The sequence below is a fragment of the Sorex fumeus genome, unplaced genomic scaffold (assembly GCF_029834395.1).
Source record: "Sorex fumeus unplaced genomic scaffold, SorFum_2.1 ptg000100l, whole genome shotgun sequence".
NCBI classification, from domain to species: domain Eukaryota; kingdom Metazoa; phylum Chordata; class Mammalia; order Eulipotyphla; family Soricidae; genus Sorex; species Sorex fumeus.
The window spans coordinates 8125773-8141261 of NW_026606157.1; the positions used below are offsets into that span (position 1 = coordinate 8125773).

The following is a 15489-nucleotide window of genomic DNA, read 5'->3' on the forward strand; positions in this document are numbered from 1 at the left end:
AAGGTGAGTGGGAGAGAGGGAAGGAAACCACCATGCCAGGTGAAAAGACAGGGAATGAAGCACTGGGCAGTCAGTTAATTTTCTGGGAAGCTCTCATGAGCTTACCTTTTCTGTCCGACAGTTATTGAGCCCGAGACTATTCACCACGGCCACCTTCCCATCCAGAACCTGCTGTTCTCGCCGGAGTTGCTCCTTCATTTGTCGGGCTTCTTGGATTGCCTTGGTGACAGCATCATGGTCATTTAAATAACCTGAAGACATGACATAAGGAAGGATATGTTAGGTACAATCACCACTTTTGGGGGGTGGGGGAAATAATGGTTAGTGTCTGACATATTCTCTCCTCAGTGAAGAACTGGGTGGGGATGATAACATCAGACGTGATCAGTGGTGCCCAACAACTGAAATAAAAACATGGTTATCTAAGTGATATGTGGCTGCTTCTGCGTATTTGGAAAGAAATAAGCATGTGTTTTTAAAAAGCATGTGTTTGAAATAAACATTTTTGTTATCTGAGTATTTTGTTGTGCAAAAAAAAAAAAACCCACACGTTTGGATTCTTTTTGGTGGCAGGGTGATTTGAACCCTAGCACAGGCTAGGAACTGACACACACCACCAGAGAATCTGGCAAAGTCAGCTTCGAGTCTGTGCACGGCACTGTTGCGTTTTCTAGGTACAGAGGTTTGGAATACACTGTAATTAACTGCCGGGAAGAAGCGCATCTCCCCCCTGAATCCGTTTCTGCAGAAATAAACCACAGGTGGCAGTGCTTTGCTTTGTGGATACAAACACTTCAAGAATGGAGAGGCTAAATTTCAAGCAAAGAAAATAACCAAGCTTCTTCTATAATTGTTTGACAAGAACTGGGAATACTGGTACCTACTGTCACACTTAATTCACGCTCTTATTAAGATGGTCAAGTGCCTAGTTTGTGACTGCAGCTCCACCATTGAGTATTGATAAAACACGGCCAAAATATTTCTTTTACAGAATAACTGGTATGTAAAGGAGGAAAACTTGTTTCAAACTTAATTTAAAAAAACGGATCACCTATGTATCTTATGCACACACACCATTCTGACCCTTGACATGATCTTAGGGTAGAACACGGATGGGGAACGATTGTTTTGCAAATACTGCCATGAAAGCTAATATCTCATCTTTCATTCTCCCTATCTTTTAACTAGGGCATAAAATGGCATAAACTGAATCTATAATATGAAATTGCCCAGAAAAGGGACTTGTTTGTGACATGAGGCTAAATCTAACCAGAACCGTTGGTGCATCGTGACAGATGGAGGGACTGGGGGACAGAAGGCAGGCACTAATCACACAGAAAATGACCGGCTTGCCTCAACATGTTCCATGGATTCCAGCAAACTTTACACCCTAATCCATTTTTAGAACAAAAAACATCTGGACCATAAATCCTCTAATCTGCCAAAACACGCTATTAAATCCCATGATTTGTTGAAAAACACTAAGATTAAAGAAAGGAAATATAAAATGGCTAACTGCCGTGTGAGGAAAGTGTTATTAATACTCTCTCTTTGTCTCAATTATGAATGTTCTGGTACTAAAGAGCCTTGTCTAATCATGTCAGATCACACATCCTCGCTGTATTGTTAGACTCTGTCTGATCTGCTGATTGCCAAAAAAGCAGAGAACACTTTCTTGCCACTTAAACGTTTTTTTTGTTGCGGAAGCAGGCGTCAGATTCGCCAGGGCTTCAGTGCCGGGAGGTTCTGAAGGATCCGCGTCTTTTCCCTGGTTGCTACACACAGACTCGCCCTCATCCCCTCATCTCCTGGAGGCACACGACTAAATTCCAAAGCAGGCAATTGGGAGAGGAGCCTGGAAAAGCCCCACGCGTTTGGCCTACGTTCCAATAAGTTCACTGGAACTTATTCAAAGAACACAGCAGTCCTGTGCATTACACATCCGATATGAATTGAATTGAGAATAGCTGGTGAGACCTAGGTCAGACTTCTAGGGTTAATATTGCTATAATATGGGGCTACTTCTGCCTCCTCACATGGAATAGCCAGCTACCTACGTGTATTGTTCTTGCACTTACTCTATTCATGAACACGACTCCTCTCCCAAGAACCTAGAAAGAAATATATGCTTTCATGACGGCGATGATCTGAGAATTTGAGAGGTCTTATTTGGTAAGATCTTAAGATTGGCCCCGAGTTTCTGTCCTTTAGCCATTATTTATAGACAACCTGGCACCAAGGATTTTTGTAGCCTACTTAGCTTCACCAGCGCACAAATATATTTGAAATTGTTTGGCACATGGCGTTGAAGAAAAGTATGAATTCTTTATGCTAAATTTTTAGGTGCTGCCAAGATACCACTGTGTAGAAAAAAAAAATTCTTAATATAGACACCAAAGGGATGCAAATTACTCTGGGTGTGATCAACTGGCCGACATATGTTGTACAATGGTTATTTTCAATCTGAGGTGTGTGTTCTTATGCAGGGGGAAATAGGGGTCACCTTAAAACTAAGTTTGGCATTCAGACACTCTTGAGTTTCGGTTGGAATGTTACATGAAATTTTAATATTTTTATCTGCCCTGTGAATCATCTGAGCCACTCACTACACAGGTAACTCTGCAGGCGACTGCTGACTGGTGAGGCCTGGTGATACCTCAGAAGTGAAAGTTCTTTTCTCCCCCGCCCCCGACCCGGTTATTTTCTTCCTAAACCCGGTCCTCTTTGCCTCTGAGTCCTGCATCCTCAAAACCTTGCTAAATGGAGGGGCCTGGATGGTATCATGCGTGGTGAAGTTAGAGGGAGAGAGAGTGACACAGAAAGACATGCAGGATATAAAGAAACATTATGGGGCTGGAGTGATAGCACAGTGGGTAGGGCGTTTGCCTTGCACGCGGCTAACCTGGGTTCGATTCCCAGCATCCCGTATGGTTTCCTGAGCACCGCCAGGGGTAATTCCTGAGTGCATGAGGCAGGAGTAACCCCTGTGCATGGCCGGGTGTGACCCAAAAAGCAAAAAATAAATAAATAAATAAATGAAAGAAACATTTATGATGGAATAATGGAAACAAACATCTTGTTTTCATCCTGGTCCCCAAATCTCAGCCTTGTCATTGCTCCCTCCTCTCTTACTCGCCTTTTCTCTGCTCTCATCTCTGCTCTGGTTCCCACCCCCAGGTCCTGATAAGCTTCAAATCTACTTTCACTGATGCCCTTCAGAATCGACCATCCCAAAGCTGCCATCCCTCTTTCCCCCTTCTACAACTTCCGTTCCATGTAACATCCCCTGAACGCTTGCTTCGGTTATTTCCTTTCACTTTTATTATCTATCCCATCTTCTCTGCTCTCTCTGCCACTTTTAGAGTTCGTGTACTCCTGAAGGTCTTTAAATTTTGAATTGCCTTCTTTTTCCAATCACCTGTTTCTCTTCGTCTTCCGAACTAAGCTTCTCAGAGGCTCACTGCCACCATCTTCCTCTCCTTCCTCTTTCTTTTCCATCCTCACTGCCCTCTTGCTTGTGCCTCCTTCGTTCCTCTGACACCTCCAAAGCACATTTCCCTCCCACTGCAGAAGCCTGGCGATACCTCAGCAGTGAAAGTTCTTCTCCCCCGCCCCCGCCCCCCTTATTTTCATCCTCCACCTGGTCCTCTTTGCCTCTGAGTCCTGCATCCTAAAAAAACTTGCTAAATGGAGGGACCTGGAAAGTATCAGGCAGGGTGAAGTTAGAGGGAGAGAGAGAGAGACAGAATGAAATGCAGGATATAAAGAAACTTTATGATGGTATAATGGAAACCAAGAACATGAGACGATCATGAGAACGAGTAGTGAGTAGGAGCCGTGCCTTCTGAGGTGGTTGGGGGACAGGATGGGGTCAGGACAACTTCTATGGAGGAAGCAAGTGTTCAGCCAGGAGGAGGAGGTGTTAAAGCATTATGTATGACACCCCAAAGGGAACTGTACTATAAACTGAAGTTCAAAATCTTAGTAAAAAGAGCACTGTAGCACTGTCCTCCCATTGTTCATCGATTTGCTCGAGCGGGCCCAGTAACGTCTCCATTTTGAGACTTGTTGTTACTATGTTTGGCATATGGAATACGTCATGGGGAGCTTGTCAGGCTTTGCCGTGTGGGCGAGATACTCTCGGTAGCTTGCCGGGCTCTCTGAGAGGGGTGGAGGAATCGAACCTGGCTCAGCTGGGCCGGCTGCGCACAAGGCAAACACCCTACCACTGTGCTATCGCTCCACCCATGTAAAAAGAGAATAAAGAAGAAAAATTTGCCTCTCTTAAAAGGAGACTAGTGGTGGGAGGCAGTGGGCATGGGGGTGGGATCACTGGTGGAGGGTCAGGGACACTGGTGAATGGATCAATGTTGGAATGTTAAATGCCTTACACCCAGTCATGAATAACTTTGTAATTTCATCTAAATTAATTTTTAATTAAAAAGGGAGAAAATACCCCAAACATAGCATGAACCCCATCTTTTAAGGCTCCTTAGATTTTTGTCCAAGGTTATAATCTCCAGAAAAAGCTCTGTACTCTCGAGGTATGAAGTTTGCCTTGCACATGCCCTGTCTGTGGTGGATCCCAGCACCCCATATGGTCTCCGTAGCACCACTAAGAGTGATGCTGAGAACTGAACCAGGAGTCGGTCCCTGAGCATCACTGTATGTGCCCCAAACCAAACCTCCCCTTCATCTGAAAAATGAGTTAGTTTGGATTAAAATTAAAACCTAATCTTAATAAAAGTATGCTTACTTAAAAAAAATTTAATTAAATTAAAACCTAGTTTTTCCTCTTACTGGCTGCATGAACTGGAAAAAAAAATGTCTTTTCCAAGTTTCAGACGTCAATTTACTGGATATAACGCTTGCTAGATAGCACAAGTGTGAAGATGAAATGTTAATATTGTCTCCCAGCATACCAGTGGTCCACGAAACTCACGAACTATTTGCAAAGCAGCACCATGAAGTAGGTAAAATTTGGACATTAACTTTCAATGGATCTGGCTCCCTCCTGGTTGGGAAGTGTGACATTGGCCCGATTTTAACAATCTGACCAAGTTTACATCTTCCTTACCTGTGGGATGAATGTAAGGTTGATAGAAGCACTAAAGGAAATGACACGTGTGACAGAGAGGACATAGGGCACCCGAGGAGGTAGTAAACCCTGCTAACTCCTTTTTGTATCTCCTTTCCCACTTTGTGGATATTCTCACCACCATCCTGTTGGGTCGCTTTGAGCACATTATGTGGTGTGTGAGAGGGTGTCATCCCTAGTTGGTAGAAAGATGTACTGAGGCTTCTTGGCATCTGACACACCCTCCACAGGGGCCCACAAAGGATCCCTGAGGCTCACCTGAGGTGATTTATTCTACCAGTATTAGACACTCAGTAGTTGGGAGGGTGTTTGTCTAGGAGAGGTCTGATGCGCCTCAGCTATGAGGGCTGACGTGGTTTCCTGTCAGCGCCTCATGAGAGATGGGGAAGCACAGTGAGGAACCACTCACGGAAGAAATGGCTGTGCTCCTGCATCCTGAGGCGCTCACCACAACTGATTCAAAATAAAACAAAACCCCAAAACAACAACACAGAAAAAGGCCTCTGTGTTTCTTCTTAACCGTCACCAACAAAATTCTCAAAATTACACACACACACACACACACACACACACAAAGGTCTTTTTTACTTATTTTCCAGGGCTGAAAGGAGCAATGGGGGCAGCTGGATGTGGCAGAGGAAACATCTGGAAAGAGACGGAGGGCAGCTGGGTGCAGGGAGAGAGGTTGTCGTGGGAGAGAAGGGCGGACAGAAGCAGAGCAGGGCTGGCCAGTGTCTGCGTATGTCCGCACCCTGGCGGCTGTGCCCGGCTGTCACCAGAAAGTCCCCGTGAACAGATTGCATGAAGGGCCTCCTGCATTGCAGGTCCTGTGAAGATGGAGCAGAGACTGCTGCCACGCATACATGCACGCATACATGGGTGTGTGTGTGTGTGTGCGTGTGTGTGTGTGTGTCTGTGTGTGTGTGTGTGTGTGTGAGAGAGAGAGAGAGAGAGAGAGAGAGAGAGAGAGAGCATGGTGTATGTGTGTGACCATGGTGTGTGTATGTGTGTGTGTGTGTGTGTGTGTGAGCAGAGCAGGCCCACAGCCCCTCAGAGCTGGGCAAGGTGTGTGTGTGTGTGTGTGTGTGTGTGTGTGTGTATGACCATGGTATATGAGTGTGTGTGTGTGTGTGTGTGATCAGAGCAGGCCCACAGCCCCCCAGATCTGGGCATGGTGTGTGTGTGTGTGTGTGTGTGTGTGTATGACCATAGTATATGAGAGTGTGTGTGTGTGTGTGTGTGTGTGTGTGTGTGTGTGACAAGACCAGGCCCACAGAGCTGAGCGTGCGGTGCAGAACAGCTTCTAGAGGCTGCAGGTGAAGTCAGCTGCACCTGGCCTTCAGATTTCTCCTTTCTGCTTTCTGCCACCCAGGTCGTGTCATCTGGCTGTGGCCCTGCAAGCCAGTGGTCACACCTTCGGGTGCTCCAGACCATGGAGGGGCGGTGCAAGCCTGGTGTATGGCTGGCCCTGCCTCCACTTGCTCCCGGCTGCCCGGCTCACCCGATGGGCACCTGGGCTGCAGAGCTGGCCGTACCTCCGGTCTCTCCTGCCAGGCACTGGGGGCCGTGGGAAGTGTCTCCTCTAGCTCAAGGCTCAGGCCCCAGGTGCGGAGGTGGACACCTGCTCCTCAGTTCCCCAGTGTCCTCCTCCGGTCTGTCTCTTCTCTCCCCTGCACTGGGCCTTAGGTCCTGGTGTCCTAGTTTCTAGGTTAGTTGTGGGGGAGCCCACCCAGGGGTGCTCAGGGTCAGGGAGGCGATGGGGGAGTGTGGAACAGGGCCTCATGCATGTTAGGCAGGTGTTCCACTGCCCGACTTGCACCCTAGCTCCTGGATTCCGTGTCCTATTCTGCTCTGATCAAAAGCATTACAGGGCTACGGAAATGACTAGGGGCCAGAGGCCCAGGCTCTGTATGCCTGAAACCTCAGATGGACTCTTAGAGCCACACAGTTCCCTGAGCTTTGCAAGGGGCAGTCCTGGGCCCCCAAGGGGTCCCAACATGGCCAGACCCAAGCAACATCGCATCCCTGGGTCCTTGTGCTGAACTGTTCAACTTACTTGGCAACTAGCTCGGGAGTGGCCCCCAGGGTTCCTGGGATCTGCTGGAGGGTCCCCCAAATCTTGACTCTTCCTATGCACCAGGAATCTTCACGAGACCACCATAGTCCAGACTTTCTGAAATGTGTGGAGCGAGAACCTCAGTATTCCCTCAAAAAGGCAGTTCCGGGATCAGTTCCAAGCACTGCGCCATGGCTGGACTGTCACTCGATGGCGTCAGACTCACTCACTGGCCAGCAGGCTTCACCCCATGCCCGTCCCAGAGGCACAGCAGAGTGACCACTGGACACAAGGCCAGACTTCCTGTCCCCAGACCCCGCTTGCTTTCCCACTCGCTAACCCCGCTCTGGGTTCCTCGAGGTTGAGACTCAGCCAATGCCTCCCCCTGTAGGGCTTCCCTGGTCAGCATCTGTGGTTCTCATTGAGATGCTCCTTAAAACCAGCCAAATGTGTTCGGCATCCCAGTAAAGTAAGTAAAGGCCCTCCCGTCGATCGTCGATTTGCTCGAGCGGGCCCAGTGATGTCTCCATTGGAGACTTTGTTGTTACTGTGTCTGGCATATCGAATACTCTTGGCATCCCAGTATCTTGTATTTTTCTGATATCAGTCACAGGAGTCTGTGACTACTTGAGTTTCTTTTTCTTTTTTTAAATTCCTGGGAACCCATAAAAAAGACTGCTGAAGGCATGAATACATTATTTCTAAGTTGAAAGTATTGCCCTTCTGATTCCAAGTTTCAATATTGATGACCAATGCTATTATTTCAATGGGTGCCTCAGTCACAGGACATGTAAAGCACTGTAAAGCACTGTCCTCCCGTTGTTCATCAATTTGCTCAAGTGGGCCCAGTAATGTCTCCATGGTGAGACTTGTTGTTACTGTGTTTGGCATATAGAATACATCACGGGTAGCTTGCCAGGCTTTGCCATGCGGGCGAGATACTTTTGGTAGCTTGCCAGGCTCTCCGAGGAGGGCGGAGGAATTGAACCCGGGTCAGCCCAGTGGGCCGCATGCAAGGGAAATGCCCTACTCGCTCTGCTATCTTTCCGGCCCCACAGGACATGGGTATCTTAAAATTCATGAATTTAGCAGAGGCTGTCAGAATGATGCCAATTCTCGACTTTCCAACAGGACTTCTCAGCTACAAGTAGAAGTAATGGCATATGTATTTAAAATATTTTTAAAAATTATGTTTTACTTTTTTAAAAAATATCTAATATGTTCTTTTTTATTGAGGCCACTTAGGTGTCATCAAATTTGTGGCAGGCTGTTAAAAGATAGCCGGCCATAGTTATCTGTGAAAGCTTGCACGAATTAGGTAATACATATCAAGGCAGTCTGTAAACTGTAAAATGCTATGAAAATGCAATTATTACTTGCCAGATGTTGAGCAATACACCCAACTTCCTAATATTTTATTTCCACCAAACTAACAATTTTCTCATTTGATTGCCTACCCTTAAAGAAGAGTCTCCTTCTTCAAAATGTCAACTAATGTAACTTCAGGGTAATATCCCACCTCCTGTCAACAGATTTCAACTAAGCATGTTGGATAAATGAAGTAACATAGTAAGGGTGAAAATATCTCCCTCATTTCAAAAAAAATTAAGAGGATAATTTTATCATTTTGATTTAATATCTCCATCGCCTTACTCTCTAAGAATGAAGAGTAAGAATAATATGTTTCAATATCTTCCCCAAATGTGGTAGGACAAAGGCCACAGGCTTATAAAGCATCAGTCTAAGACATTTTTTACTTTTACAAATTTTTAATTCTTTACGATTATAAAAGTTTGGATGTGAAAGTTCGGCTTTTACATGTATGTAACAGTTACTCCCAGATGTAAAAGTTCCAATGGACTGATAGCACAGTGGGTAGGGCATTTGCCTTGCACAAGGCCGACCCAGGTTCAATTCTTCTGTCCCTCTCAGAGAGGCCGGCAAGCTACCAAGAGTATCTCGCCCACATGACAGAGCCTGGCAAACTCCCGTGGCGTATATAATATGCCAAAAACAGTAACAACAAGTCTCACAATGGAGATGTTACTGGTGCCCACTCGAGCAAATCGATGAACAACCAGAGGACAGTGCTACGGTGCTACTCCCGAATGAGCAAAATGTAGGACATAAAGAAGGTATTTAAGCTGGAGGGAGACTGCAAAGGCTTGGAGTACATCCTTTGCATGCAGCAGGCCTGGGTTCAATTCCCTGGCACTACCTCATCACTTGAGCACTGCCAGGACTGACCCCCAACGACAGAGCTCAGGGTAGCCACTGACTTTCAGGAGTGGCTCTCAAACCATTAATATATATATATATATATATATATATATATATATATATATATATTTCCCTCCCGTTGATCGTCGATTTGCTCGAGCGGGCCCAGTAACGTCTCCATTGGAGACTTTGCTGTTACTGTGTCTGGCATATGAATACTCTCGGTAGCTTGCCGGGCTCTCCGAGAGGGGCGGAGGAATCGAACTCGGGTCGGCCATGTTGGCCGCTTGTAAGGCGAACGCCCTACCCGTTGTGCTATCGCTCCAGCCCTGGTATAAAATTAATGGTATAAAATATAATTATATATATATATATATATATATATATAATTTGCGTCTCTAATGACTTTTAATGACTCTTCAGCCATGGAGACAAAGACAAGATCTGCTTTTAAATCCAAAGTGTGTAATTTTTTAAAAAAAAATATTTTCTTGGGAAAGAATGATTCAGTTCTACACTATACAGAGATCATACATCTCACAGAGTAAGATGTGTGATAATAATACTGTATAAAGGGTAAGTTACTGAGAAACAAGAAGAATCAATAGGAGACTTGGGTTGAGCTGCTAGCTCTCTGTGGCCACTAACTTTCCTGAAATTAAAATGGAGCAATAAACAAAGAATTTTAGGACTGTCCACACTGCAACGGAAACTCACTTAGAACCCCTAGGTAGTATTAAGTCCCTTTAGGCACTTGTTTCTTATCTACAAAATGATAATATGAATTTACTGTATCTTAGTGAGTGGTCTCTAACAGTAACATTTGCTTCAGTTAAAAAAAAATAGGAAAATGTGTTGAAAAAAGTTAAAAGCATAATACACATGGACAGCAGAGGTGGAAAGAGACAATAAGGAGATGGTTCAAAAATTATCCCTCATCTTTCTGGACTATGCTTGCCATTTAAGGAGCCTCTTTCTCTGGAGCTGCCTATCATTAGGGACCACCATATCAAAAGCATTCTTACAGAATATGCCACAATACTGGTAACCAACCTCAAAAACCTACTTTCTATATTTGGAGCTAATAGACCTATAGCAAAGAGCCCCATGTCATTAATGCTAACTTGTTATCTTTTTGTTCAGAGTTTTTCGTGGTTTATTAATGGCATAACACATTAATTCTTCTTTCAGGGGTGACCTTTACAACACCATTAGTGCTCACAGCTTTTATCCAACTGCATTATTACTCATTATAGTTTCAGCTTTCAACGTCTGCATTTGTTGAAAAGAGAAAAGTAAATTGGAGTGGCCTGAAATCCTTGGAAAATACAAGAGACATGGGTGTGGTGGAGAGCTTCGGGAAACAGGGAAAGAGGGAGTTGGAAAATTCAGGTGAAAAATGTCATTTAGAACGTTCTAAAATATTTGGCCATACATAATCCTTGAAATTCTAAAGTAAAACATCCTCTCGACACAAAAGCAAATGGAATAGGTACTCTGTTACCAGCCCAAGTGGCACTGTAAAAGTAGTTTCATATTCCAGCCCTGTGAGATGTACAATCTCTGTATAGTGTAGAAGTGAGTCATTCTTGCCCAATAAGATCTTTTTTTAAAAAATGTATACACTTTGGCTATAAAAGGAGATCTTATCTTGGTGTCCATTGCTGAAGAGTCATTGAAAGTCAAAAGAGTAGCAAATGATACCTAATCTCTCATCCTTGGAAACCATCTCTCTCTCTCTCTCTCTCTCTCTCTCTCTTTCTCTCTCTCTCACTGACACACACACACACACACACACACACACACACACACCTGTTTCAAACATTTCAAAACTGAATTTTCCACTGTCTCTCACCAACTGCTTGCATCACTGCCTCAGGCCGACTGACTTATAGAAAATAGCCTGGAATTCTACCTTGTGGAGATTGAACCATTTCAATCACATTCCTACAGATTCTTCCACCCTACAATTTCTTGTAATTTTACCATTTTTTCCTTCATTTTCAGTACCCTCAGAAAGAAAAAGAGGGAGGGGGGAGAGGGAGAGAGCGCGCACGAGAGAGAGACAGAGACAGAGATAGAAAGACGACAGAGAAACAGAGAGAGAAAGACAGAATTTCTCCATTTGTGTGGGTGGGAGGGGCCTTCCAGTGTGCTAGAGCATCAGCAACCCCTCCCTGCAGTGCTCAGGACAGTAGTTCAAGGTCACAGCACCAGGCATTGCCTGACCCCCATTACAGCAGTACTTGGGGCTTCCATAATTGTACCCAGGAATACTCAATGAACCACCTGGTGCCAAGGATGAAGCTGGGAATGCAAGACAATTACCTTAACCCTTAGACTATCTGCATTTTAATTTCTTACTATGCGGGTCATACTCCCAGAACCAAAGGATGCAGGTGAGGAATGAAGCTGACTTACCTGAAAAGCCGCTGTGCTTTCAAGGCTGATCCTGTCCACCCAGATCTTTTCCTTGCTAATCATCACCTAGTCCTTCCCCCTGTCTATACACTTTGTAACTCTTCTTCCCCCTCTCCTGGGCCATACCAATGACATCTGTGTCCATTTAGGGAGGATCTGCCCAATCACTCTATCTACCCATTCATCCATTCATCTAGTCTCCTGACCTTTCCTATTCTAAAAACTCTCTACTCAACTGTCTCTCAAAATACAGCTTTCTCAACAATTTTGCTCTATGCAGTAACTGCTCCCACCCTCTGCCCCCATGTATTGTTCACATCTTTGTAAGTGGAATTCTGCTCAACCACTCTAGTATGCTGTTAGGTTCTTCCTATTCAGGAGTTCCAGCTAAATCCTAATGATTTTCCTTTCTATGTTCACTTCTCCATAGAGTGTGATACCATTCCATAACCTCCTTTTCAAAATTTCCATTTCCCCCGCCTAGGAGAGCAAAATCCACTCCTAAGAATCAGCTTTTCCACCTAAGAAAAAGTATGAGTAAAAAAAAAAGTCTAGGGATACCTCAATATTTTCCTTTCAAAGTTAGAGTCTAATGGTTTCCTTTAGAGTGGGGGGAGAGGTGCTGAATTTAGTGATTCTATTATGCAGAAAAGGATCAAGGAGAACTTCCTTCCGTGACTTTGTGAACCAGGGCATAAAGGGACCCCGACTTGCTCTCTGCTCTCCCTCTTATCCCACTGACACTGGGGAAGGTGAGCTGCCAGGATCCATGCAGGTCCATGGGAAGAAACCACTTTACAAGTCTCCAAGCAACAGCCCTCTGAGTGAACCATCCTGAAAAAGGGCCATCCACCCTCAGTAAAATCCATACGCAGGACAATCCTAAGAGAGACAGATAAAGCCAGATGAAGCCAGTCGAGCAAACATACTTATAGACTTCTGGACTCCTGACTCTTCAAAACCATGATATATTTTGGTGCTTTTAAGCTGCTGAGTTTTAAGCTAATTTGTTGGCCAGCAACAGCTAATACTGTGGGTTATATCTGCCATCCTTTGCCCCAATTGTCTTGTGATTTTTTTTGATGAGATGATTTTCATAGCCTCACTAAGGATTCATTTCCTTAGCTAACATTCTATCACTCCCCTTAATATATACAATTACATTGACAATTTCCTTTCAATGTCTCTCCCTAAGTCCTTATACTTCCAGTTTAATAGTTACTAAATGTTAAGATTTGATGCATTTCCCACGAAGCCTGCTTTCATTCAGTTTTCTCTATCGTATTAATGGAGGTAGGATCCTTCTTACTTTACGAATGTAAGTGCCAAGACTTCCCATCTCCAACTCGACCCACACCAAGTTTTCTATTGTGGATAAATTATATCAGTTCTTTAATAACATCTTCAGTCTAGTCTCTACTTTGCTTCGTTGCTTATTTCTATTTCAAACAAATTATTCCTATCCTCTAGTACAACAATGGTTTCCCTGATTCCAATCTCTTCCTGCTTCTAATATTCTTCTTAAGGTTTTGCTGAGAGTGTTTTATCTTAGGATAATGTCCAGTCAGATTCCATCTGCCCCTTGCAGTTTAAGCTCTGATCACTTTCTAATCACAAACTCATTCAACATTCTAGCAGAATTGGTGCATTTATCAAAAATAGGCTATTTTATTCTGGATTTCCCATATAGACTCAAATGTCCAACATCTCTCTTCTCCAAGACTCTTTATGAATTAGTCTCTCTCCAACCTAGCCCTCCTTGAAACATCAAAAGAATAATCCAACAGTCTCATCTTTTTGACTGCAGAACTGTGTCTGTGCTGTGGAATCACACTAATGATGATTTGTTCTCCTTAGATCAATGAGTGAAATCATGAACTTCTTGAAGGCTGGTTAACACCAGCCTCCTGAATGCAAATAATGCACATAAAATTTAATGTGGGTTGGCCTACAGTCTGATTTACATTGAAAAATAATGAACAAATAATAAAATAAAAATATTTAGTTTTTTTAAAGACCTTACAGGAGGGTATATGCTTACTTTACCATAATGACAACTTCGAGGAGCGTCAGCTATTCATTAATTCTAATATTTTGGTGTGTTGAAGTAAATATCAAGTAGCATGGAACTAAATAAACCTCACATCCTGGTGGCTGACTGCTGATGCAGGTAGAATATTATTTTTTGTACTCAGTACACATCACCAAAATTTCAGTTCAAGTAAAGAAAGTCACCCAACACCATCCCAGAAACATAATTTCCTTTCATTCGTCCTTTAGGTCTCTGTTGAAAGTAAAGGCAAGAATATCTATAACATCAAAAGTCACACCAATTTGAAAATGAGATTTTCCAAGGGAAAACATAAGAAACTGGATTTTGGTTATCAATTTCATTTGCATATTAAGAGAAAAATCTAACAAGGTTTTTCAATTAAAACTCCCTTAAGGAACTAAAGTCACGCCCAGGGTAGGTGAGATTTGCCCTGAAACGATGATGTCATTCAATTGCCATAAACAGAAAAATGAGCGAGAACAAAAGAAACGGAACTTACCTATTGTGCTAACTCTGGCGGAAGGACTAGCTAACGCTGCTGGGACTGAGGCTTTGAGGGGGCCCGCCCCACTGTTTATTCTCAGAGCTGGCATGTGGGGAGAGGTGGGTGAGGTGGGCGATTTGCCATCAGAGGTCTTGGGTTTAGCTGAGAGGTTCAGTGGCTGCGCCACTTCATCCTGCAATAATCATTAGAACAGGAACTGTGATAAGGAAAGGATGCCCCAAAACACACAGGTACTGCCCGCCAAACATGCTTACCAACCAGTGAGCTCAACACCCACCCCGAACAATACAGTGGTTGCTTAGCTGTCAGCAACGTCACTTTCAAGTACACATTATGAAAAATCTGTTATATAAGAAAAAGTACATATGAGCTCAACTACCGCCCCCTGCGCCCCCACAAAGCACATTAATGATGTTACCTGTAAAAAAAAAGTCTTAAAATGCTATTCTTGGTTCTATTCATTTATATTGAGAGATGATACCGAGTTAGTTGATAGGCAATTATGATAGAGAGTGTGTGTGTGTGTGTGTTTTTTTATCCCAACTTTTTAACAGGGGTTGAGATCGAGATATCTTTGTCTGCTGGTATGCAGGTTGAGTACCGAGAGCATCTGTGATGGGAGTGTGAAAAGGATATATGTCTGTTGGCCAAATTAAACCCAAGAAAAAAAAGAGAGATAAGTCCCAAACGTTCTCAGAAAATAACGTTTTTCTCTAAATCGAAAAAATTCTTCTGGATTTGATCAAGGAAAGAAAAGAAAACATAAACATTATATTAACAGTATTTATTTGTCCGTATCACTGTTCAAAACATTACATGCTCTAGATTCATAGTGTTTCCAGATTTTCCCAATAGTGTCTACCATAGTGATATGAAATTCGTATGTGGTCACATGTGAAGATTTGCAAATGTTTAAGGCTTTAATAAGTCATTTGTATAGTTTATATTCTATGTCATACTATTTTGTATTAATCCTTGTATAACTTTATACATGAAACTTTTCAGTACAGTTAGCATTAAGATTTCTACCATCTCACTTATAACAATCAGATAATAACATTATATCACTTTTATGAAAATTATTTCTTTTGTGTGCTCTAAGCCTGGAATATCATTTATTTGTACTCTGCTCACAG

The 15489-nt window shown here is 43.5% G+C and overlaps 1 protein-coding gene across 5 annotated transcripts in view; it reads right to left on the reverse strand.

Annotated features, from left to right (window-relative positions):
• SOX5 (SRY-box transcription factor 5) overlaps positions 1 to 15489 on the reverse strand; it is a 445641-nt gene that overhangs the window by 35000 nt on the left and 395152 nt on the right. For all 5 annotated transcript variants that reach the window (XM_056134640.1, XM_056134639.1, XM_056134637.1 and 2 more), the window contains exons 10-11: positions 14348 to 14525; positions 106 to 251 (exon numbers count right to left, since the gene is read on the reverse strand). In XM_056134640.1, coding sequence (XP_055990615.1) covers positions 106 to 251; positions 14348 to 14525 — 324 coding nt within the window. The remainder of the gene's footprint in view (positions 1 to 105; positions 252 to 14347; positions 14526 to 15489) is intronic.